Genomic DNA, 25,192 nt, shown 5'->3' on the forward strand with positions numbered 1-25,192 from the left:
ATGGTAACTGCTGACGGCCGGATTACTATTTTTCTTTGCCTTGTTATCTCAACTGCAAGACCCACGCAGTAATTCACGATGAAGCAGGACATGAAGCATTTATGTCTATCTTCCTACTCTGGAGATGAGCCACGGGATGGACTCCTGAAGAGTTTTGCACTTGCTATGACTTGCAAAGTGCAGCTAAGCAAGGATTCGAGTCGTACTACCTACCTCCTGCCATGGAATGGAGATAAAACGAGACGAAAACCACTTTCCGTCTTAAACACTTTCTTTCCCTCTGCAGTCACCTGAAGTCTACTCACATTTCAACTGTTTGTCGGGTTTGTTGTTTTTGCAATATCTGTGCAACGAAGCACAGCAACCAAGTCACCTTTCTTATCGACGCTGCGGTCATCTTCTGAAACAAGTTAACGTCGATCGGTTTCGCTGCTTCTGCAACACCTGTGCAAACGAAGCAAAGCAACCGAGTCATCTTCCTAAGACACCTGTCTTATCGACACTGTGGTCAATTATCCGACACTGGTCAATTCCTGAAGTACAATTCCTAAAGTAATTATGGTGTTGGTCGGGTTTGCTGCTTCTGCAACACCTGTGTAATGAAGCAAGCAACCAATTAATCATCTAACCATCTAACCTTGGATGTGAGTCACACCTTTCCGATCGACTGCTGCGACTACCTTCCAAAGTCATTAAGCTGTAAGTTGGGTTGCTGCTCCAGCAACTCCTGAGCAGTGCCAAACAAGTCAACCGAGTCATCCTATCTCGGATATAAAACAACCCACCTTCCTTATCGATGCTGCGGTCACCTCCTGAAGCAAGTAAATTGTTGGTCGGGTCCGCTGTACCTGCAGCACCTGTGCAACAAAGTCGAGCAATCGAGTTGTCATCACCCTGTAAGACACATTTTCTATCGACGTCACCTTCAAACAAGCAAGCTGTTGGTCGGGTTTGCTGCTGGCCTCTCTCTTGTACTCGCTGGAGTGTTCGACTCTTTATACTCCGGTAGCAGTGTACTTGCGGTGGGGTTTGCCGCCTTACACGCTCAAATGGTTCCGTTTTTCACATGCTAGGAACACCTCCTCAGCATGGATTGTTGTGTCGCATGTGCCAGTGACCTGCTGCTCCCGTCACTGCACGCCCAGCCCTTATGCCTAGAGCGTAAGCTGACCGAGAATTTCCACCCATACCCGGCCGGTGTATGTTCGGTGGGCATGGACCCCCAGAGGACCACCCTCTGCCATGCTACTCACTCTGGTAGATAGGTGGGGCAGGCCCTATCACCAGTTCTCCTCAGCTCCTACGCGTCCGGGTAGCGACTGCCGTCCTGCACCACGCGAGCAGACGGTCCGGTGACGTCCTCCTCCAAGAGACGTCTGTAGGCTGCACGTCCTACCTAGCACTCGCCCTTCTCTCAGGGACGTAGGCAGACGGCACGACCTACTCAATAAACGGAAACCACATTTCTGGCCCAGCACATCACCCGCCAAATAACAAATGCGTTTATTATTCTGTCAAATACTTCCCACTGGACGGGAGTATCACCATTGTTGACTGGGATTTATCTTCACAATTCACAACCCTCAACTGACTGATGAGATGACTGTCTGTTTGAACCGAAGCAAAGTTAAAAGTATATTGCCATCCAATGTTAACCAATAATGACTAATTAATACGAAATTTACCTATCAACTAGGGCAAAGTGTCTAGCACAGAGAGAATTACTTCACCTGAATTCGACTTGCCGGAAACCTGCCACATGCTCTGAAATGTTGAAATTCCTGTGTAAGAACTGAATAGATGTAAACGACGTTGTACTCTCACAAATAAATGACATCTCAATCTGTGAAACATTGAACCGATCTTGTTCCACTGAACCTTGTCAGCAACTCAGCCATAATGCAACTCTACCAGTGACCGACCAGTTGAAAAAAAACCTAAAGAATAACTAATCATGTCAGCGAGGCATCAATCCACTCAGTCACAATGACACTTCGGACTGTGTCAGGGCCATGTAAGGTTATGTCAACGGACCTCTGAACTCCGGAAACCTTGATCATGGGATACTTCCGCGATCTTGAAAACACTGATCGAATCGCATATCCGGTTTGGCGATCAAATGATCGAACTCGCGTTGTTTTTATCTGTGGATAGTTATTGCCCCGAACCAGCTAGCTGACCACTGCGCTGCCATGCACCTGGTCACTGCAGACATCCTATGGCAACTACCCCAAAGTTCAATGACACCAAGTCGGTATCATCAGAACGTCCCATGACAACGAAGTCAGTGTTAGCTCCCTAAAGCCAAGTCAGTAACATCTGAGCATTAAAGGTCAAGACAAATCTCAATAACACCAAGTCGACGTTATCAGATCAAACCTACGGACCAGCTCAACAACACCAAGTCGGCATTATATGAGCACCTTATACGGGCAACTTTTAATAAAGTTCAAGAATACTAAGTCTGTATCATCCGAACATATTTTCAAGTCTAAGGAATCGAATGGATGTAATCATTGAGCATATCTGGACATTCCTATACAACTCCTATCCAGTTAAAAAGTCACTTCTATCTTGCCAACGATGCGAACGATTTAATTTACGATGCATACGACCGAATAACTCGAAAGGACAAGTACCATCAGAAGGTAAAGTAAGTAGACCCACAGAAGTAGGACTAACCTGAATCGAATAACCTTTCAGAGATGCAGCGACCTCGACGATGACTGTCGATGCCGCATGCAGACCAAGAATTGGGCCTGACGAACGTGGAACCTGGTAGAGCCTGGAACTTGAACCATTCCTGGTCCATCAGATATCAATACAGCTGAAAATACACAGATATTGGCCCGTCAATTCATATTTCACATACGAAATATAGAAAGCTTGCGGACTACAAGAAGTACCAAGTCAGTCATCAACGAAGATCAACGAATCAGCCTGGAACAGCAAAGAACATGAAAACTTCACAAACGGGAACATGCAGTGAATCAGAAGCATATATAATCAGGGTCCTGTTCGAGCAGAACAGAGTTTGAGATCCCGGACGAGCCCCCAATGTAATTTGAAAGTTGTCCCTTTGTATATGCTGCTATGCTGCTCTTATCGCTAGGTATGTCTAGGGGATTGTGTCCTTCACTATATTACTCTATGTGTTGTCTAGGGGTATTAACTACTGCACTAACAAGATCGATGTATGTGTGTGTTTCCTCTTCTTCTAACACTATCCATTCCACCAGCACACAGACATGAACAAAAAGTAGATATATTGAAATGAGCCGAAAGATGAAACTGAAACCAACAAGGCCGAAAATCAGTTCTGCAGGGTTTGCTAAGGCAATCGGGCAGGCCGATATGAAGAACCGAGAGAGTCCGAAAATCAGTCCTGCACGAGCTGCTATCGCACTCGAGCAGGCTGATGAAGAAGCCGGAAGTGCCGAAGGAACAGTCTGCAGCTGCCAAGTCGTGCCAATGGCCTTTCTCGTCAGCTCCACGACAGCAGGCAGGCTGAAACATAAGTTAGCTAAATAAGACCGGACATTTGTGTATGGTCATCGAAAAGGGGCCGAAAGGGATAACCAAATGACAAGCCGAAAACGATAAAACTTAACCGTACAACCTCATACCGAGTGGATGACCAAGTCCCTGTCAGACGGACTTTCTGAAAGAGGAAGGTCAGCTACCTTCGTCCCCATAGAGCAGCGCAGCTCCCCGAGAGCTGGCTGGGGCAGACCGCCCGTTCTCTTATACTTACGTGTGCATGTCCAGTGTAGTGTTGGAGAGTGGATGTTGTTGAGTGTGGTGTGGACTGTGTGAGTGTGTCGCTGCTGCGTCTGGCGCCCGTTTTATACCTCTCTGACAGTCGTTTGCCCTTGGTGTGTCGTCAACCCATTATCTGATCTAACCCTCGCCGAGTGTTTTTGCTGTGGGCGAACGGTGGAGGTCAGCGAGATAGGAACCGAGCGAGCCGCCGCTGGTTGGTCGGCCTTGGCCTCCGGGCCGACTGACGGGGCGCTTCCCGTCGCTGGAAATAATGAGTGTCGCCGGTTAGCCGCTCAGAGCAGATGGAAACGATATTTCTCACAATGCGTTGGTGCTCGGTGCCAAAAATTTACAATAATAAATTTAATTACCCGGTCCGAATACTATACCAGCCATGATACGGTCGCTTTTCTCAAGGGTGTTTTCATTGAATGTGCTCGCAGGCTCGCACATTCAATGCGAAAATTGCACTCATTTCATTCGTGCAATTTTCGAAAATAGCATCCTCACTCCGTTCGGACGCTATTTTCGATAAAATAATATCCTCACTTCGTTCGGACATTATTTTAAAACACCCTTGGGAAAGCGACCGAATAATGTCTGGTATGGTGTTCGGACCGGGCAATTAAATATATAGTATACCTATAAGTATGTATAATGTCAAGGTTGTGAAAAACCGTTTAACAACGTGTTGGCGACCACCAGCTGACAACGTGAACAGTCCTAGTGTTAAAACATGTCAAATTTAACGATGAAAACTGAAAATGCGCATTGAAAGTCAAAGGAAATGCATTATATGGCCTTATATGTCACCATGCATTATCAAAATATAATGTTGCAAGTGCGCGGTTGCTCAAACGTACCAATAAAACGTTGTCACAACGTTTTACGACAACTTTCGGACCAAACCATGGCTTCACAACGTTCAGAACGTTGCTACAACGTAATTAAAACGTAATTTCGCAACTTACCGAAACACGACGTTGTGACAACGTTGTACTAACGTTTCCTGTTAGCTGGGAAGTTGTTAAAGGGGGGGGGGGGATGAAAAGCTTATATATAGGTATATATATATTGTTTCTAGAAAGATGAGTCAGCTGACTCATGTTCCTAAATGTTTTTGACTCAACTCAATGTCAAAAGTTATTTTACTGACTCAACTCTGACTCAACTCAACACCTTAATATTTTTGTCCGACTCAACTCTGACTCAACTCAACAGCTCAACATTTTATCCGACTCGACTCAAACGTGACTCATTTGAGTCAGAGTTGAGTCAAATTTCTGACTCGACTCATGAGTCAAGCACAACCCTGCATAGGAGGGAATTAACGTGGTTTATCAATCATTTAAACCAATTATCGTTGGGTTGCAGCTGAAATTTAATTTACTGGTTGCAATTCTTAGATTTTTTCCCGTCACTAATAAAAGTACTGGTACTTGCTTTTAGTGTTGTGTCGTCTGCTACTAAGGGAACCTAGTTATAAATTTATTTTATTTTATCAAGGGCCTTCGATGATATTTTTGATTATTTTACCAGGAAAACTAAGAAAAGTGTCATTAGTTACCTTTAAAGTAGAAGTACTCAGAATACAAGTACTTGGTATTGCAAGACAGTACGTCGCCATCTTTGTTTTCACTTGGTTGTGTACTTATGTAGTGGGAAGATGGGACGTATTTTGTGACTTTGAGCAACTTCATTAATTGTTGCGATTGCTGAACGTTTTCTTAGCTTGACATAGTTGAAGGATGATTGGGCTTGTGACTTTGACACTACCATTCATAGGTGTGTCAGGGAGGTTGTAGTTGGATATCGAAGGTCGTCGTTTTCCAGCTGATCTCACTCTAACTTGGAGTGGCTACTGGTAAGGATTCGTGTCTGGTTGTAGTGCCTTTTTATTGATTCGTTGAAATGCAAGCTAACTTCTATTGTGACATGGTGGTTGCATTTGTGTTCGAACTCAAACTGTTGAACTTTTGGCGGTAAAAGTATACATTAAGTCCGAGTGACTGTTAAAAGATAAAGTTTTCATATTCTTACATTATTTGACATCCTGAATCCAAAAATGATACTTATATGTCCTGGAAATAAAAGAAAAACATAATCAAACCTGACCTAACCTTACCTATTTACCTGCAACCTACCAACCTACAACCTAACCTAACAACCTACAAACCTACAACCTAAAACCTAAAACCTACAAACCTACAACATAACCTAACCTAAAACCTAAATTTTTTGCTGTTACATATTTGTATCAACAGCGTCACAATTGTCCACTCGGACCTAATATATACTAATACCCTTTTGGCCAGGACAACACTATTCGACCGCCACCCTTGCAGCCATTCTATAACTCAGGAACTACTGGACCGATCGGAACGAACGAAACACCATTCGAATCAGGGGGTACGATTTTATCAGCCGTTTCGAAGCTCGTGACCCCAGGTGACCTCGGTGACCTCAAGAGGTCAACTCAGCATTGACGCCTATTGCAGCCATTCTATAACTCAGGAACTACTGGGCCGATCGCGACGAAAACACCACCAGTCGAATCAGCGTATGAGATTTCATCAGCCGTTTCTAATATGGCGACCTCAGGTGACCTCGGTGACCTCAAAAGGTCAACTTAACGTTTTCGCCTATTGCAGCCATTCTATAACTCAGGAACTACTGGGCCGATCGTGACGAAAACACCACCAGTCGATTCAGCGTATGCGATTTCATCAGCCGTTTCGAATATGGTGACCTCAGGTGACCTCGGTGACCTTGGGCGGTCACATGACCAATGTGGCCTATGGCAGCCATTCTATAACTCAGGAACTACTGGGCTGATCGTGACGAAAACACCACCAGTCGATTCAGCGTATGTGATTTCATCAGCCGTTTCGAATATGGTGACCTCAGGTGACCTCGGTGACCTTGGGAGGTCACGTGACCGTTGTGGCCTATGGCAGCCATTCTATAACTCAGGAACTACTAGGCCGATCGTGACGAAAACACCACCAGTCGATTCAACGTATGCGATTTCATCAGCCGTTTCGAATATGGTGACCTCAGGTGACCTCGGTGACCTTGGGAGGTCACATGACCAATGTGGCCTATGGCAGCCATTCTATAACTCAGGAACTACTGGGCCGATCGTGACGAAAACACCACCAGTCGATTCAGCGTATGCGATTTCATCAGCCGTTTCGAATATGGTGACCTCAGGTGACCTCGGTGACCTTGGGAGGCCACATGACCAATGTGGCCTATTGCAGCCATTCTATAACTCAGGAACTACTGGGCCGATCGTGACGAAAACACCACCAGTCGATTCAGCGTATGCAATTTCATCAGCCGTTTCGAATATGGTGACCTCAGGTGACCTCGGTGACCTTGGGCGGTCACATGACCAATGTGGCCTATGGCAGCCATTCTATAACTCAGGAACTACTGGGCTGATCGTGACGAAAACACCACCAGTCAATTCAGCGTATGCGATTTCATAAGCCGTTTCGAATATGGTGACCTCAGGTGACCTCGGTGACCTTGGGAGGTCATGTGACCGTTGTGACCTATGGCAGCCATTCTATAACTCAGGAACTACTGAGCCGATCGTGACGAAAACACAACCAGTCGATTCAACGTATGCGATTTCATCAGCCGTTTCGAATATGGTGACCTCAGGTGACCTTGGTGACCTTGGGAGGTCACATGACCGTTGTGGCCTATGGCAGCCATTTTATAACTCAGGAACTACTGGGCCGATCGTGACGAAAACACCACCAGCCGATTCAGCGTATGCAATTTCATCAGCCGTTTCGAATATGGTGACCTCAGGTGACCTCGGTGACCTTGGGAGGTCACATGACCGCTGTGGCCTATGGCAGCCATTCTATAACTCAGAAACTACTGGGCCGATCGTGACGAAAACACCACCAGTCGATTCAGCGTATGCGATTTCATCAGCCGTTTTGAATATGGTGACCTCAGGTGACCTCGGTGACCTTGGGAGGTCACATGACCGTTGTGGCCTATGGCAGCCATTCTATAACTCAGGAACTACTGGGCTGATCGTGACGAAAACACCACCAGTCGATTCAGCGTATGCGATTTCATCAGCCGTTTCGAATATGGTGACCTCAGGTGACCTCGGTGACCTTGGGAGGTCACATGACCAATGTGGCCTATGGCAGCCATTCTATAACTCAGGAACTACTGGGCCGATCGTGACGAAAACACCACCAGTCGATTCAGCGTATGCGATTTCATCAGCCGTTTCGAATATGGTGACCTCAGGTGACCTCGGTGACCTTAAGAGGTCACATGACCAATGTGGCCTATTGCAGCCATTCTATAACTCAGGAACTACTGGGCCGATCGTGATGAAAACACCACCAGTCGATTCAGCGTATGCGATTTCATCAGCCGTTTCGAATATGGTGACCTCAGGTGACCTCGGTGACCTTGGGAGGTCACATGACCAATGTGGCCTATGGCAGCCATTCTATAACTCAGGAACTACTGGGCCGATCGTGACGAAAACACGACCAGTCGATTCAGCGTATGCGATTTCATCAGCCGTTTTGAATATGGTGACCTCAGGTGACCTCGGTGACCTTGGGAGGTCACATGACCGTTGTGGCCTATGGCAGCCATTCTATAACTCAGGAACTACAGGGCTGATCGTGACGAAAACACCACCAGTCGATTCAGCGTATGCGATTTCATCAGCCGTTTCGAATATGGTGACCTCAGGTGACCTCGGTGACCTTGGGAGGTCACATGACCAATGTGGGCTATGGCAGCCATTCTATAACTCAGGAACTACTGGGCCGATCGTGACGAAAACACCACCAGTCGATTCAGCGTATGCGATTTCATCAGCCGTTTCGAATATGGTGACCTCAGGTGACCTCGGTGACCTTAAGAGGTCACATGACCAATGTGGCCTATTGCAGCCATTCTATAACTCAGGAACTACTGGGCCGATCGTGATGAAAACACCACCAGTCGATTCAGCGTATGCGATTTCATCAGCCGTTTCGAATATGGTGACCTCAGGTGACCTCGGTGACCTTGGGAGGTCACATGACCAATGTGGCCTATGGCAGCCATTCTATAACTCAGGAACTACTGGGCCGATCGTGACGAAAACACCACCAGTCGATTCAGCGTATGCGATTTCATCAGCCGTTTCGAATATGGTGACCTCAGGTGACCTCGGTGACCTTGGGAGGTCACATGACCAATGTGGCCTATTGCAGCCATTCTATAACTCAGGAACTACTGGGCCGATCGTGACGAAAACACCACCAGTCGATTCAGCGTATGCGATTTCATCAGCCGTTTCGAATATGGTGACCTCAGGTGACCTCGGTGACCTTGGGAGGTCACATGACCGTTGTGGCCCATGGCAGCCATTCCTCCCAAGGTCACCGAGGTCACCTGAGGTCACCATATTCGAAACGGCTAGAGAAATCGCATACGCTGAATCGACTGGTGATGTTTTCGTCACGATCGGCCCAGTAGTTCCTGAGTTATAGAATGGCTGCCATAGGCCACAACGGTCATGTGACCTCCCAAGGTCACCGAGGTCACCTGAGGTCACCATATTCGAAACGGCTGATGAAATCGCATACGTTGAATCGACTGGTGGTGTTTTCATCACGATCGGCTCAGTAGTTCCTGAGTTATAGAATGGCTGCCATAGGCCACAACGTTCATGTGACCTCCCAAGGTCACCGAGGTCACCTGAGGTCACCATATTCGAAACGGCTGATGAAATCGCATACGCTGAATCGACTGGTGGTGTTTTCGTCACGATCAGCCCCGTAGTTCCTGAGTTATAGAATGGCTGCCATAGGCCACAACGGTCATGTGACCTCCCAAGGTCACCAAGGTCACCTGAGGTCACCATATTCGAAACGGCTGATGAAATTGCATATGCTGATTCGACTGGTGGTGTTTTCGTCACGATCGGCCCAGTAGTTACTGAGTTATAGAATGGCTGCAATAGGCCACATTGGTCATGTGACCTCCCAAGGTCACCGAGGTCACTTGAGGTCACCATATTCGAAACGGCTGATGAAATCGCATACGCTGAATCGACTGGTGGTGTTTTCGTCACGATCGGCCCAGTAGTTCCTGAGTTATAGAATGGCTGCAATAGGCCACATTGGTCATGTGACCTCCCAAGGTCACCGAGGTCACTTGAGGTCACCATATTCGAAACGGCTGATGAAATCGCATACGCTGAATCGACTGGGGGTGTTTTCGTCACGATCGGCCCAGTAGTTCCTGAGTTACAGAATGGCTGCCATAGGCCACATTGGTCATGTGACCTCCCAAGGTCACCGAGGTCACCTGAGGTCACCATATTCGAAACGGCTGATGAAATCGCATACGCTGAATCGACTGGTCGTGTTTTCGTCACGATCGGCCCAGTAGTTCCTGAGTTATAGAATGGCTGCCATAGGCCACATTGGTCATGTGGCCTCCCAAGGTCACCGAGGTCACCTGAGGTCACCATATTCGAAACGGCTGATGAAATCGCATACGCTGAATCGACTGGTGGTGTTTTCGTCACGGTTGGCCCAGTAGTTCCTGAGTTATAGAATGGCTGCCATAGGCCACAGCGGTCATGTGACCGCCCAAGGTCACCGAGGTCACCTGAGGTCACCATATTCGAAACGGCTGATGAAATCGCATACGCTGAATCGACTGGTGGTGTTTTCGTCACGATCGGCCCAGTAGTTCCTGAGTTATAGAATGGCTGCCATAGGCCACATTGGTCATGTGGCCCCCCAAGGTCACCGAGGTCACCTGAGGTCACCATATTCGAAACGGCTGATGAAATTGCATACGCTGAATCGACTGGTGGTGTTTTCGTCACGATCGGCCCAGTAGTTCCTGAGTTATAGAATGGCTGCCATAGGCCACAGCGGTCATGTGACCTCCCAAGGTCACCGAGGTCACCTGATGTCACCATATTCGAAACGGCTGATGAAATCGCATACGCTGAATCGACTGGTGGTGTTTTCGTCACGATCGGCCCAGTAGTTCCTGAGTTATAGAATGGCTGCAATAGGCGAAAACGTAAAGTTGACCTTTTGAGGTCACCGAGGTCACTTGAGGTCACCATATTCGAAACGGCTGATGAAATTGCATACGCTGATTCGACTGGTGGTGTTTTCGTCGCGATCGGCCCAGTAGTTCCTGAGTTATAGAATGGCTGCAATAGGCGTCAATGCCGAGTTGACCTCTTGAGGTCACCGAGGTCACCTGGGGTCACGAGCTTCGAAACGGCTGATAAAATCGTACCTCCTGATTCGAATGGTGTTTCGTTCGTTCCGATCGGTCCAGTAGTTCCTGAGTTATAGAATGGCTGCAAGGGTGGCGGTCGAATAGTGTTGTCCTTTGGCCAGCTGTATTCTCTGGCGGATCCAGGGAACTCATTTAAAGCATATACTTTTTCCACTCTGTTCAAAACATGTGAAAATAAGGTATTTTACTGTTTTTTTAGAGAGTAGGATAAAAACTTTTACTATGGCAAATTAAGTACCTACCTAATTAGAGTACAACCACAGGTGGAAAATTGGGGGTTATGGGGGCGATTGAGCACCTTCCTGAAATACAAAGGTCACCATATAATAGTACTCCAGTGGTTGCTTAAATTCCGTAAACCGGGGTGACTTTGTATCACTTTTGACCAGTATGGTACAATATCTCCTATATCACTTGAGATTTCACTCTGGAAACTGTTTCATCATACCAATTGGACAATTCTCTATCTAACTGAGTACAATAAATGTCTTGAAATTTATCATAAATATTTTATTTTTTAACAAAAAAATTGATCATTCTCACCCAGAGGTCGGGGTGACTATGATCACTACATTAAAATCACCTTATATGTGCCATAGGAGCCCTCAGAAGGGGTTTGTGTGATAAACTTACATGTTTTAAATAAAAGCAAAGGCTTTGCTTGACATAAACTCAAACATTTTACAGCAAAACTATGAATCATTGAGGTATTAAAATAAAGTTGCATGCTCTGGGTCTAAACTCACATTACAGAGCTATAAGTAGCAAAATTGGCTACTTTAACCTCTGACTTCAAGATTAAGTAGCAGTCACAGATGTCCTAAGCCACAGGCTACCTGTTCTACATCACACTTTGTCTGCTGGTGGCTGTGGGCATTAGCGTCGCCACGGGGGGGGGGGGGGGGCAAGCGGGGCAGCTTGCCCCCCCAACCTCGGACCGGGCACCCCCCTGAGATCGATACAGATCCGATGAGATTTTGGAGTCGGGGAAAAAATGGGGGTACCTTTCTGAGAATGCCTGTGAGGTCAGACTCGGTTGGAGCGTGCAGTTCAAACCAGAGTCTGACTCGCAGTCGCCAAAATCTTCAAGACTCGGAAATGTCAATGCTGCGATCCATTCCATGTTCCTAGTTCGTTCTTTATGACATTTTACAGCTGATTTTCATAAGTTTTGGAGTGCTGACACAATTTTCGTTCAAAGCGTGAAACGAAATCTTAGGGGCATTTCTCAACTCTCGTCAAATGTCTGCGACAGGCTCAAGTACCGTACAAGTGTCGCAGGGCTCATGAGCTTGCTTTAAACAAAGGCTCCTAAGGAGCTCCACTGAGCCCTAAAGAAGCTTTCAGAGGGCCCAAACCGGCCTCTGAAAGTTCCACTGGTGTCCATGTTCTCTTAGGGCCCATACAGGGATCTTCGAGCCTTCGAAGTTCGAACATTTCTGAGAACCTTAACTGGCCTCTGATAGTTCAGTCAAACTTTGGAGGCGACAGACCTTGCTAACCCCAAGCCGGCATCTGAGGGGTCACAGCTCACGTGTCCCTCTGAGGTCCGCAACACCATGTTTATTATGTCCCTACGTAGGGTCCTTAGGGATTCGACACAGACCCCGAGGGTTCACACTGTTATCCGAGGGCTCCAGGCTCACCCTGGGCCTAGTCTCTTAGCGCCCGCCGCCCACACTGGCTTCTGAGGGCCCCACCTTGGGCTCGGAAAGCCCTAAAGCACCACGTACACGTAAATATTTGAGGTGACCCACGCCGATCTCCGGGACCCTAAGCATGCTTCTGAGAGTCAGCACTGACCCTTAGTGGCCTGAAATGGCCTGGAAGTTCCAAACCTATCTCTGATGGATCCCTTGCCGCTATGCCGTGCGTAACTTTTGGTTCCGTTTAACAGTTTTTGTGCACGTTTGCAGCGCTTCCCTTCACACGAAAAACGAGAAACTTTTGTTCACACTCGAGTGAACAAAACACTTCCTCTCACTAGAGCAAAGATGAATTAGGTACTTCCGATTCACACTTCCGACATTCACTCTCCGCCGAATGCCCAACTTAGCTACGATCGGCGGCTGGGATAAGTCCTATGCATTTCACGTAAAACCTCTGCATGCATGCGTGAATGGAGGTTTTAGCAGGGTGATCCGATTGAATGGAGCGTTTTTCACCTTTTTCTGGGTAATGATCATTAGAGTCGAGCGTCTGCACAGGGGCCCTCTGCAGTGCGTCGGCAATCGCAGCCACTATATACTAGTTATAATTCTACCAGTCGTTTTTGTCATGGAATTTCAAAATTTCGAATTTTTCTGTAAAAATTACATGTCATAGCTAGAAGGAAACCTTTGTCACCATCGGATTCCTCGCACCATTGCGCGTCGAATGATATGTAAAACGAGTGAGTAAAGACTGGGGAAAGGCAAGGGCCCTGTTTCACCCGTGATAGCAGCACGCTGCTTTTACACGTGTCAAATTGGGTTTCCATGGAAACATCAACAGGCCCATTGCTCCAACACTACCACAAGTGTGACGTCAGCTCGCGCAATTTGATAGCAGCGTCCCGTGAAACACCGCCAAGTTTTAACACAAAAGTTGATTTTGCCCCCCCAACCGAAAATCTCTGGCGACGCCTATGGCTGTGGGAATGCTTGCCACACTGCTCATGCCCCTCCCAGTCGATTGTCTTTTTCACTTCCCATTGACGCTCCAATTACCACTGAGTAGAGCAGCTCAATGCTCATCCTCCATCATCAGTATCGAAGCCTTTCCTTTATCTTTCTTTATCTGGGTCTTTCTCATCTGTACCATTATTATTGCTGGAGATGCTAGCGAATTTATACTTCATGCCAATGACAACAAAAAAACAAGCTGTGACATCAACATGATTATTCTAACTGGGACCCAAAGTGTCTGCTATAATGCTTCATTGCTTTATTTAATCATTGGCATAGCAAATTCACTTCACAGTAGCTAAATGCTCATTTGAGGCCCGAAATTGGTCTATGATCAAAGTCACCCCGGGTATCATTGTCACCCCGGTAATTTACGGTTACATCTGAGACACAAACTGCTTGGATAAGTTGTGAGAAGAGTGATGCCGTTGGAAAGCATTCTTATATGTGCTTTTCTACATAGGAATTGGACGCTTCCTTTCACTTTCACCGGGTGTTGTTGATAATCTAATAAAAAATGTAGATGTATTTTAATACCATTGTACAGTCTGTTGTTTTATGTATATATTTGTATACTAATGTGCAGTGTTCGGTGCATTCATTTCCTCCTTAAACCCACGCCCCGTAGGGCTATCGGCGGACCCTGCCATTGATGGGGAGGGGGGCAGGGGCAGTTTCGGTATTAGTATATATTAGGTCCAAGTGGACAATTGTGACGCTGTTGATACAAATATGTAACAGCAAAAAATTTAGGTTTTAGGTTAGGTTAGGTTGTAGGTTTGTAGGTTGTAGGTTGTAGGTTTGTAGGTTAGGTTGTAGGTTTGTAGGTTGTAGGTTGGTAGGTAGGTTGTAGGTAAATAGGTAAGGTTAGGTCAGGTATGGTTATGTTTTCCTTTTATTTCCAGGACATATAAGTATCATTTTTGGATTCAGGATGTCAAATAATGTAAGAATATGAAAACTATATCTTTTAACAGTCACTTGGACTTAATGTATACTTTTACCGCAGTTTCGCCCCCCTCCTAAGATCTCGTAAAGTTACGGGCCGATTTTCCAAATTTGAACGGCGTTTGATACCCTACCTGGGATCGACCTTGTGGCCTGATTTCATTGACTTAGTTCTAAACGATGACGTCACAAGTCAGATCAATGGTCCATTTTTCACCATTTACAGGCATTCTATAAATTGTGTTGTAAAATCGAGTAAAGGACATGTTGAAAATCATCGATGGAGACTTGTTTGTCAAACACATATTTTGCTATTTGAGGTTCGGGTCAGGTCACACTTGAGGGTCACAAAATGAACTAGTGTCATGTGTGATGTGATACATGTTTTACAGTCCATTTTGCATGAAAATGCGGTTATATGGGTTAGGCGACCTTTTGGGGCCAGTTTGGGTTATGTTCTGGTCAAGGTCAGGTCAAATAAGGACAAAGTTCAAAGTTGATATTTTTGCATAAAATGGGTACCTATCGATTCGATGCACCTCGTCACGGGGAGTCTAATTGTAGCCTTCGTTTTGTGCTACATGGTCTAGAATTGCTAAAAATTATTTTTTATAAATTTGGTGTCATCAATTTTGAACGTTTTTTTTTCGCCATAACTTGGCCAAAAAGCGGTATCGATTTCAAATTTAGTATGTCGATGGAAAACGATAGGGACTATAACATATAGGTATTCCTGATTTTCGAAGTTTCTTTTGGCAGGGGATTTTTTATATAATATCCAAACATTGCCTTTTTGTTTTTTTGGGGTAAAAATGGGGAAAAATATCCGAAATAGCAGTGTTATAGCCCTGCTAATTCTAAACTTTCTATGTCTTGAATGTCTTGAATATTTTTCTGTATCTCCGGTATCGATATCTTGCAGAGAAGTTAGATTAGCCAAGTTTTCTTGTATTGCGTTGCGTAGCGGCCACACCCAACAGTATCGAAACAAGCTCGGCCCAAAAGCCGAGGGGCCTATACGAGGGGCGTATCCCTACTAAACTGCTGCAACTCAGCTACTCGCGGTACACCTCCCCCCTTTCAATTGACGCGCAGGTCAGGCGGGAGCGCACAATGAAATATACAAGCTTGCTAAGCGTAATGCAAATTAACCCGCGCCCTGCTGGGGGGGGGGGGTGTTTGAACACCCCCCTTTGTGGTTTTTCGCGAATATCTCAAAAACGCGCGCCGCCGTTTTTGGTACACCTTATCATACATCAATTCTACATATGTTGTGAAAATTTCAGACCAAGGTCATTCAAGGTCAGGTCACCAGGCCACTTGAAGTGACCTCACCTCATAAAAAGTTTCAATGTCTGTCATAGCTACACCGAGTGACTGATCGCTTTGAAACTTTCAGCGATTGCTAAGAGCAATAGCATGTACAAAATGTATATCTCAGAATTTTGATATCGATGACCTAAGGTCAGGTCAATTTTGCGACCTCCCCATTATAAGTCAATGGGAGAAAATTGAAATGCGCCTCTTTTGGACGAAAGCCATTATAAACACTCCCAAACACTGAATTACAAGTGGTTTAGACACACTGAACATGGAAATGGTGTCCCTGACCCCTGTTTATGCCCTGAGGTCATCTTGGGTCACGAATGGTATCTCACAGTTTTTCGCAAATAACTTTTGATAGAGGCATGCTAGAGCGTTGAAAACGCCTTAGATGTGTTCAGCTCGACGATACGGATCGACTGATATGCAACATGACCCTTTCCGTTCAGGTCGTGACCTTGACCTGAGGTCAAATTTTCAAGTTGACCTTTCAAGGTCAACTTATAGTTCATTCGATGCGTCTTGACGAGAGGAACACGATGCCGGTAAAAGTAAGCTCGTACAAGGCTTGGGTCAAAAGTTATTGCAGAAAAACTGTTTCCGAAAAAATCGGCTATTTTTGCAGTTTTTGCCCCCTGCAGGCAAAACCGTTGACGTTAGGTCAAATCTGAGAGAATTACTCAGAAAGGGCGTTAATAGGGCTATCGAATGCGCTTTTCCGCGGCGCTGTAACTCTATTGGTTCCCGAGTTATACGTTGGCTTCTTGGAAATTGTCGACATTCGACCTGGAAATCGGCGAAATTTTGCCTTCAATGACCTCTGGTGACCTGACCTTTGACCTGACCAAAAAATTGACCGAAGTGATTTCCTCATTATTTTTGACGCTCTTTTGAACGCCGCCTTCGGCGTATCGCTACGTGGCCCAGGAGCCGAGTTAGAAGGGGGGTGTTCAAACACCCCCCAGCAGGGCGTGGAAATCCAGGACCCCCAGCCGGGCGCGGGTTAAGCGGGAAAAATAAATGTCAGGTTCCAAAACTTTAACGTGTCGCACCACTTTAGTAATAATGATAGTCCGCACGTTTTGTGGGCTTCACACGACGACCACTGCGCGTGAATCGCGGAAGCTCGCCCGGTGCTGCTGTTGCTCCTGCTGGAGCTGCTGCTGGTGGTGGTGCTGTACCCGTTCTCTGGGCAGGCTGAGCAGGCGGTGGCGGCGGCTCGGCTGCTGGCAGCAGTTCTTCGGGTTCCTCGGGTGCTTGTGACGATGCCGGAGGCGATTGCGGCGAGGACGACGGTGCACTTTGCGGTGATGCACTCAGCGGTGAGCTCCGAGATGGTTGTGGGGCAGCGATGTCCCGGGATGCTGGTCGGGTAACTGGCGGAAGAGCAGCATCTGGATTCTGGACTCGGGCGAGAATCGGGTGGAATCGGAAGGATGAAACGTCGGTTACGGACGACAGGCGTTTGCGTGGTAGCTGACGGAATGATGAATGAGTTTGGCTGCGTAGCTGGTCCGATGACGCGCACTGGTCCGTTCCAGTGTTTCTCGCCGTCATGACGCACACGAACGTCATCACCCACTGATGGAGGGTCGAGGAGCGCTGCGCCATGCCTCTTGTCATATCCCTCCTTTTGACGAAGCTTTTGCAGATGATGATGATGCTGAAGTTCGATGAAGTCAGGCCATTGCGGCTTCATGTGCACCGGATGAATTGGTAGTCGGGTTCTCAGATTGCGTCCCATGAGCAGGCGTGCTGGACTGTGTCCAGTGACTTCCAGTGGAGTATTCCGGTATGCCAAAAGCGCCAGCGTCGGATCCGGTTGCTGAATGATACGTTTGGCTGTCTGAACAGCACGCTCGACAGCTCCATTGCTTCTCGGGTTGTGAGGGCTACTCATGATGTGCTTGAAGCCGTACGTTTTGGAGACGTCGGCGAAGGCTTGAGAAGAGAATTGCGGTCCACCGTCGGAACGAAGAATCTCTGGGATTCCGAAGCGTCCGAAGAGACCCCTGAGTCGGTCGATCGTGCTTGCGCTGGTGGTTGACGTCATGTGAAGAATTTCCAACCAGCGACTGAAGTAATCAACGACGATGAGGAAGGTCCGGCCCTCATAGGTAGCGAAGTCTACCCCCACTGTATTCCACGGGCCATCGGCGAGCTCGGTGGGCTGGAGTGGCTCTGCATGCTGCCGCCGTCTGTGTGCTTGACAGAACCCACAGCGGTCGATCCATGCTTTCAGTTGGCCGTTGATACCAGGCCACCAGACTGACTCGGCGATCCTTTGTCGGCACTTGACCAGACTCAGATGTCCGTCGTCGTGAATCTTTCGTAGCATTTCACGTTGCATGTCTTCAGGGATGACAATTCGGCTCCCGTGACCCGTACATCAGTAGAGGTTTGCTGGTTTGATCGTAGGACACGCTGAAGTATCCACGAGCTGAATAGAATTCCAGCAGGTCAGGATGGACAGGAGATGACCATCCGATTTCAGTGAAGTTGATGACCTGACGGATCTTTCGATCTTGATGTTGTTGCTGCGCGATGTCTTCAAGCTTGCCGTGGCTTGCGGGCAAGGCTGACATGATGGCGTTGACATGGGCTTCGATTTCCGCCACGTCCTCGTCGGACGAGTGTTGTTCACTGACGGGTTTGCGTGAGAGGAGATCAGCAATGAGCAGCTGCTTGCCTGGCGTGTAGACAGCTTCTCCAGCGTAGGCTGCCAGTCTCATCAGTAGACGTTGACAGCGGAGTGGCGTATCAGCGATGTCTCTGGCGTTGATGAGCGGCACTAGCGGCTTGTGATCTGTAAGCAGTGAGAATCGTTGAAGACCGTAAGATATCCGTGGAACTTTTCGCACGCCCACGCTCCTGCCAGGCACTCTTTCTCGATCTGTGCGTATTTGCTTTCGGCACTGGTCAGTCGGCGTGAACAGAATGCAACTGGTCGTAGCTCACCATCTTTCTTTTGCATGAGGCAGCCTCCAATGCCATAGGAGCTTGCATCTGCAGACACCACAGTCTCCAACTTCGGGTCGAAATACGCCAGGACTCCTGCTTCGGCTATCTTCTTTTTGATGTCTTCGAAAGCTTTTTGCTGAGGGTGATCCCAGATCCACTCGGCGTCTTTTTTCAGGAGGTCATGCATAGGTCCCATGATGCTTTGAGCGTTGGGCACGAAGCGCGTCAGGAAGTTGATGGCACCCAGCATCGATCTCAATTCCTGAACGTTTTCTGGCGGTGGCATGTCTTGCACAGCTCTGAGCTTCTCTTTGTCGGGTTGGACACCAGCTGCAGATAGGCGGTGACCCAGGAACGCCACACTTCTTCGGCGAAATTCGCATTTCGATTCGTTGAGCTTGATGCCAGTCTCTTTGATGCGCTGCAGGACTGCAGAGAGGCGCTCGTCATGCTCTTTGCCTTTGCCGGGCACGATGATGTCGTCCTGGAAGAATACGACTCCCGGTAGGTCGTCCAACATCTCTGCCATCTTGCGTTGGTACACTTCCGGAGCCAGGGTGATTCCCATCGGTAGGCGGTTGAAGCGGTACCGTCCGAACGGCGTCAGGAACGTCGTGAGGTGCTTTGACTTCTCTGCCAGCGGGAGATGAAAGAAACCACTGGTGGCATCCAGCTTGCTGAAGGTGTCAGATCCTCGAACGGCATTGCTCAGCTCCACGAAGGTTGGCAGCTCGTAGCGTTCTCTCTTCACAGTTCACAGAGGCATTCAGCTTTTTGAAGTCAACAGTCAGTCTGACTTTGCCATTTGGTTTCGGCACAGGTACGATCGGCGCACACCAGTCGCTGGGTTCGCTGACCTTTTCGATGACACCGGTGCTTTCCAGGCGCGCAAGCTCTTCTTTGACGGGTTGCTGCAGCGGCAGTGACACTCTGCGTGCTGTCACCACGGCGTAGGGCACAGCTCCGTCTTTCAGCGTGATGCTGACCGGCGTTGTTTTCCACAGTCCAACTTCTTTGGCAAACAGCTCACTAGGAATGTTCACTTCATTGAGAAGCTTTACCAGTCCTAGCTTCAGTGAGTCTTCTCTGCCTAGCAGCGGGCGGACGAGGCTGTGTGTAGCATACAGCACGACGTCTGCGACTTCCTCATTTGGAGACTTCAGTTTCGTGACAACTTTGCCTAGCACGTCCACTTGGCCACCGGGACTGTTCAACTTGATGTTCGCTGTTTGCATTCTGTGAGCCAGATTCAGCTTTTTGAGCGTGTCATGGCTGACGACAGAGACGTCTGCTCCAGTGTCTATTTTCATCAGGATTTCTTCTTCCGCTTTGCCTATCTTCAGCATGACCATCCCCGAGTTCTGTTCATGTTCCACTGCACTGACTTCTGCTTTGTCCATCTCTTTCTTCATTTCTGTGCAGCCAGTCATTTCTTCAATGAGCCCCAAATATGCATCAGACTCAGCATGTCCAGCTTCTGCTTCTCCAGCTTGAACTTCTGCCACTTGATGAGGTACTGCGCTTCGGCAGACTTCTGGGAAGTGATTTATCTTGTTGCATCTTGCACATGTTTTTCCGTACGCAGGACAGTTGTTTCTGCCGAGACGATGACTCCTGCCACAGAAGTTGCACATTCTGCCACTGGTTTCCCAGTGGGGAGCTTGGTACCGGTTTCTGTTGCCTGCGTCGTGTGCTCCCTGCACGTTCCTAGTCATTGTCTGGTTTGTCTGAAGATTTGGACGAGTGCCAACACCTTGCTGTCTTTGGTTTCTGCTTTCTTGGTTGTTTCTCCTGTTATCTGGATGGTAGTGTCTTTTGTTGCTTTGCAGATTGGGCTTTGACCATTGCACAGCATCAGCTTGCTTTGTTTCTTCTGATTTCTCTTTCACAGCCTTTTTCACTGCTTCATATTCCTTTGCGTAGTTGATCAGGTGATCCAGCTCCTGGTCTGTTTCAAGGGCAAGTCGTTCGATTAGACCAGTGTCCTTGACCCCAACAAGGAATCTGTCCCTGATCTGGTCGCGTTTCTGCTGAAAGCCGCAGCTCTGGGCCATTGACTACAGCGCTCGGACATATTCATCGACTGTCTCGCCTTCATGCTGGTTTCGTTGATGAAACTGTGACCTTTTCACTGAACTGTTGGATTTTGGCAGAAAGTATGCAGTGAATTTGTCCATCACTACTTCGAAGTTGGCCCTTTCAGCTTCAGTTAGTCCAAACGAATCGAGAATTTCACCACTGTCTGGCATTCCCATGAGATACAGCAGTGAGGTAACCTGATATTCCTGAGATTCTCTATCCAATCGATGTAGAGTTCTAAACATTTTGTAGCTTTCCTTCCATTTTGGCCAATCCTCTGGTGCTCTACAATCAAATTTCTCAGGTGGTGGATAGAGAGGCATTATCACATGGAAAGTATTTCAATCTTTTTTTTTTTTTGCTTACCTCTTGCTTTTGAGCCTGCTTTCGTCTTGAATTGCTTTTAAAATAACCTTCAATATCGGCTTGAATTGCTTTGATGCTCTGCGTCACTTTCGTCACAAAAATATCCAATCGTTTTGCTGCGTAGTTTCACTCTGAATACCCTTGGCACTTCTCTAGCTTATCGACAATGAATTTGCTGATCATTTCTCTGTGTTCTCCTCACTCGGGGCACCATGTATCGATATCTTGCAGAGAAGTTAGATTAGCCAAGTTTTCTTGTATTGCGTTGCGTAGCGGCCACACCCAACAGTATCGAAACAAGCTCGGCCCAAAAGCCGAGGGGCGTATACGAGGGGCGTATCCCTACTAAACTGCTGCAACTCAGCTACTCGCGGTACATCTCCAAAGCTGTAGGCCTAACAGCTCTTCCGTTCCGGCAAACCTTTTTTTTTTGGTCGAAAATGGCAGAACATGACGTCATTTGTGGCCAACATATCATAGCCTTTGGAAAAGTTGTTGGTCACAATGTGTAAAATTGATGCGTGGAGGGGTCCTGAAAGTTTGGTGACAATATCTGCAGTAGTTTGGAAAGTATCTGCGGAAAAAGGCAAGGGGCGCCCCCCCCCCTCCTCTACGGGGCGCATCTTTTTGCTACCCACATGCCGGGATTTGGAAAGTGGAATATGGTCTTTTGCTGACATGTCTTGTACATACATGTAATGGACTTTTGCATGTGGCTGGCTCAGCTAGGTATCGACTTTCACCCTATTCTGCAAAGGTTTATAATTTGATGTCTTCCCTCTTGAAGACCTGACTGCACTGTGCTGTTATATTGTGCCACCACATCTTACAGCTCACTTCTCCCCAGTGCAGCGGTTGGAGCCATGTTTGTGATGCAGACCAGCTGTTTGGGTCCACCTCGGTAACCAGTCCTCTTTTTTTTTTTTTGACAGGAAGTTGTCCAGCATGAGCGGCCTGAAGCGGCAGCTCACTGTAGCGCGCCAGTACCTGGGGCACACCCTCAGTCGCACCCTATCCAGAGGCAGTGTAGCGGACGCCGACGCGACGGTGGACCTCAGCCCGGAGCCGACCGACGCCGAGCGGCCGCCGGCCACTGACTCCACGCACCGCTGCGATCCGACCGCGGCGCTGCCGCCTCTCGAGCGTCCAGATATGTCCCGTGAGGTGAGCGTGCAGACGGTGGGCAGCTCTCCGCCGCCGCGACGCCGACCTGTGGAGGGTATCTACGGCACGGTGGGCCGCACACTGGCCACGGCAGAGGCGCTGGGCCGCCAGCACTGCCACTGCCCCGCCGCCGCCGCCGCCGCGGCCCCTGTCGCCTTGGAGGCGGACACGCCGGCTGCCGGGGAGCTGTGTCTCCACTGTCGAGCCGCTGCCGCTGACAGAGCGGCCGATTCCAGCGCGTCCGGTGGGAGCTCGGGCGGCGCTGCGGCCGGCGCTGCCACCGGCTCCTCCGCCACCGCCTCCTCCGCCGTCCCCGCCGCTGCCACGGCCAAAGCTGTCGCCACCAAGAGGGAGGGTCGCATCCGGCGGACACTGCGCGCCCTGCGACTGGCCCGGTCGCGAGGCTCGCGAACACGCGGCGGTCGTGAACCGGCGGCGTCGGCGACACTGCGTGGCTCGAGTCCAGCACTGTCGACGGGCTCCGACCCGCCGCGGCAGCCCATCATCGACTTGACGCGCTTCAACCCTGACCAGTACCCCACCGACGACTTCGACGAGCGCGCCCGACAGGAGCGTGCTCGGGAGATCGCCGAGGGTATCGAGGTGGGGCTGGGCCGGCCGGCGTCGGCAGTGGTGGCGGTTAGCAGCGCTGCCGAGCAGCAGCAGGCTCCGGCGCCGCAGCCGCCGCCGCCGGCGGCGGTGGCGCTGCCGCACGCCGAGTCGCAGCTGCTGGTCTCGCACTTTGCCCAGCTGGCGACGGACGGCTCGCTGGTGCAGCGCACTGTGCACACAACAGTCGACTACATCCACTGTCTGGTACCGGACCTGCTGCGCATCGTCAACAGTCCGTTCTACTGGGGCGAGATGGACCGGTACGAGGCTGAGCGACTCCTCGACAACAAGCCAGAGGGTACGTTTCTGCTGCGCGACTCAGCACAGGAGGAGTACCTGTTCTCGGTCAGCTTCCGTCGCTACAGCCGCTCGCTGCACGCGCGCATTGAACAGTGGAACAAAAACTTCAGTTTCGACTCGCACGACCCTGGCGTCTACGCGTCGTCAACGGTCACGGGCCTGATCGAGCACTACAAGGACCCCAGCTGCTGCATGTTCTTCGAGCCGATGCTGACGCGGCCGCTCAATCGGACGTTCGTGTTTCCGCTGACGCACCTGTGCCGCGCCGCCATTGTCTCGTGCATCAACTACGACGGCATCAACCAGCTGCGGCTGCCGCGGCCGCTCCGGCAGTTCCTCATGGAGTACCACTACAAACAGCGGGTGCGCGTGCACCGCTACGAACTACCCGACTAACGTGTACCACCGGCGCTGATAAACTGATCACAGCTGGGCCAGAGGCCGGCCAGAGTGTCGATACACTGACTTTTGCCGGCGTGCCCGGCGTACTGAGATGTCCTTCACGCGGCTCCTGCCGCGAGTGTGCAGACGCGCGGTGCGGTGACTAACCGTGGCGCCTCCCGTGATGGCTTCCCTAACGCAAGCGCGTAAAGACTGGTCCAGGTACAATCCTGGTGCGGCGTGGCCGCGAATATAGAGCCCTATATTTGATGTAACCTGTTTTCGTGTACGAATGTTAGCTGTTTGCGCTGTGTTTTGCAATGTGCTGGCTCGGTTCTGCATCGCAGGCGGTGCGTTAATCACGGATACCTACCACATATTGTGCTGGTGATATGCGAATGTGGCAGAATGGCTTGCAAATGTTTTGGACGAATAACTTGCAGTTGGCCTTCCGGAACATGATTAATTCCGTGTGTATGAATGAGTTGGGAGTGTGTAAAATGTTTTGAAGTATGTGATTTCAAGCTTTACTCAAGCCTTCCGTAATTTCAATCTGTACATTGGATTAATTCTGTGTTGTACAGCAGCGACGTGGATTGCGAGCAACACTTATGGCTTGTTTCGAAATGAGCAAACTGAACAAGAAATATACTGTTCACACCTTACGTTCATGTCGCTGTTTCGGTTATCTTGATTTTAGCTGACTTATTCCCTCGGCCGTAATTTATGCAGATCAGACAGCTTCACCTTTTGATCTTCTGCAGTCTGGTTTTCTCTTATCTGCAAGAATTTTGAATTTTGCTCCCAGCTCCGAACTTCGGAGGTAACAATCTCCCCAAGACCAGCTGAGCCCCCTCGTAGACCGACCAGTACGTGAAAAGAAGTAGAGTGAATCAAAGTCGAAATGTGTGACCTAATACGAACAGGGACAGGGACAGCTCTAGCTGAACGTTACTGTGGTTGGTTCCAGCTGAAGAGTAGCTTGGGATGGAGGAGGCGCCGGGCACTGACCGATGGTTACCTCTTTCATGCTGATGCCGATAAGCACAAGATCTTTACTTATATCACCGGGTTTTAGGTGGCATAGTTGCATTGTTTAGAGATGCAGAAACCGTCCGTCGAGGTCAGGGCTGATCAAAGGGCCAGGGCCATGGCCCATGTTATATGGCCGTTCTTACATACATACATGGCCTTGGGCCGTTCACTACCGTCACCAAGCGTACTGCTCCAGATCTCGCGGTTTCATCACCTTACAATAGATGGCGCCAAAATACTGCGACATTTCCAGCGAGGCTCTTTTCTTTGAGACCAAGGCCCTA

The 25,192-nt window shown here is 48.9% G+C and overlaps 1 protein-coding gene across 1 annotated transcript; it reads left to right on the forward strand.

The window, feature by feature from the left end:
- Positions 1-5,373: 5,373 nt before the first annotated feature.
- LOC122367806 (suppressor of cytokine signaling 7-like) lies at positions 5,374-24,538 on the forward strand. Its single transcript, XM_043341223.1, has 2 exons — positions 5,374-5,626; positions 22,349-24,538. The coding sequence occupies exon 2, from the start codon at positions 22,362-22,364 to the stop codon at positions 23,886-23,888; it is 1,527 nt and encodes a 508-aa protein (XP_043197158.1). The 5' UTR covers positions 5,374-5,626; positions 22,349-22,361; the 3' UTR covers positions 23,889-24,538.
- Positions 24,539-25,192: the final 654 nt, after the last annotated feature.

The sequence above is a fragment of the Amphibalanus amphitrite genome, unplaced genomic scaffold (assembly GCF_019059575.1).
Source record: "Amphibalanus amphitrite isolate SeventyFive unplaced genomic scaffold, NRLGWU_Aamphi_draft 000897F_arrow, whole genome shotgun sequence".
Lineage (NCBI taxonomy): Eukaryota > Metazoa > Arthropoda > Thecostraca > Balanomorpha > Balanidae > Amphibalanus > Amphibalanus amphitrite.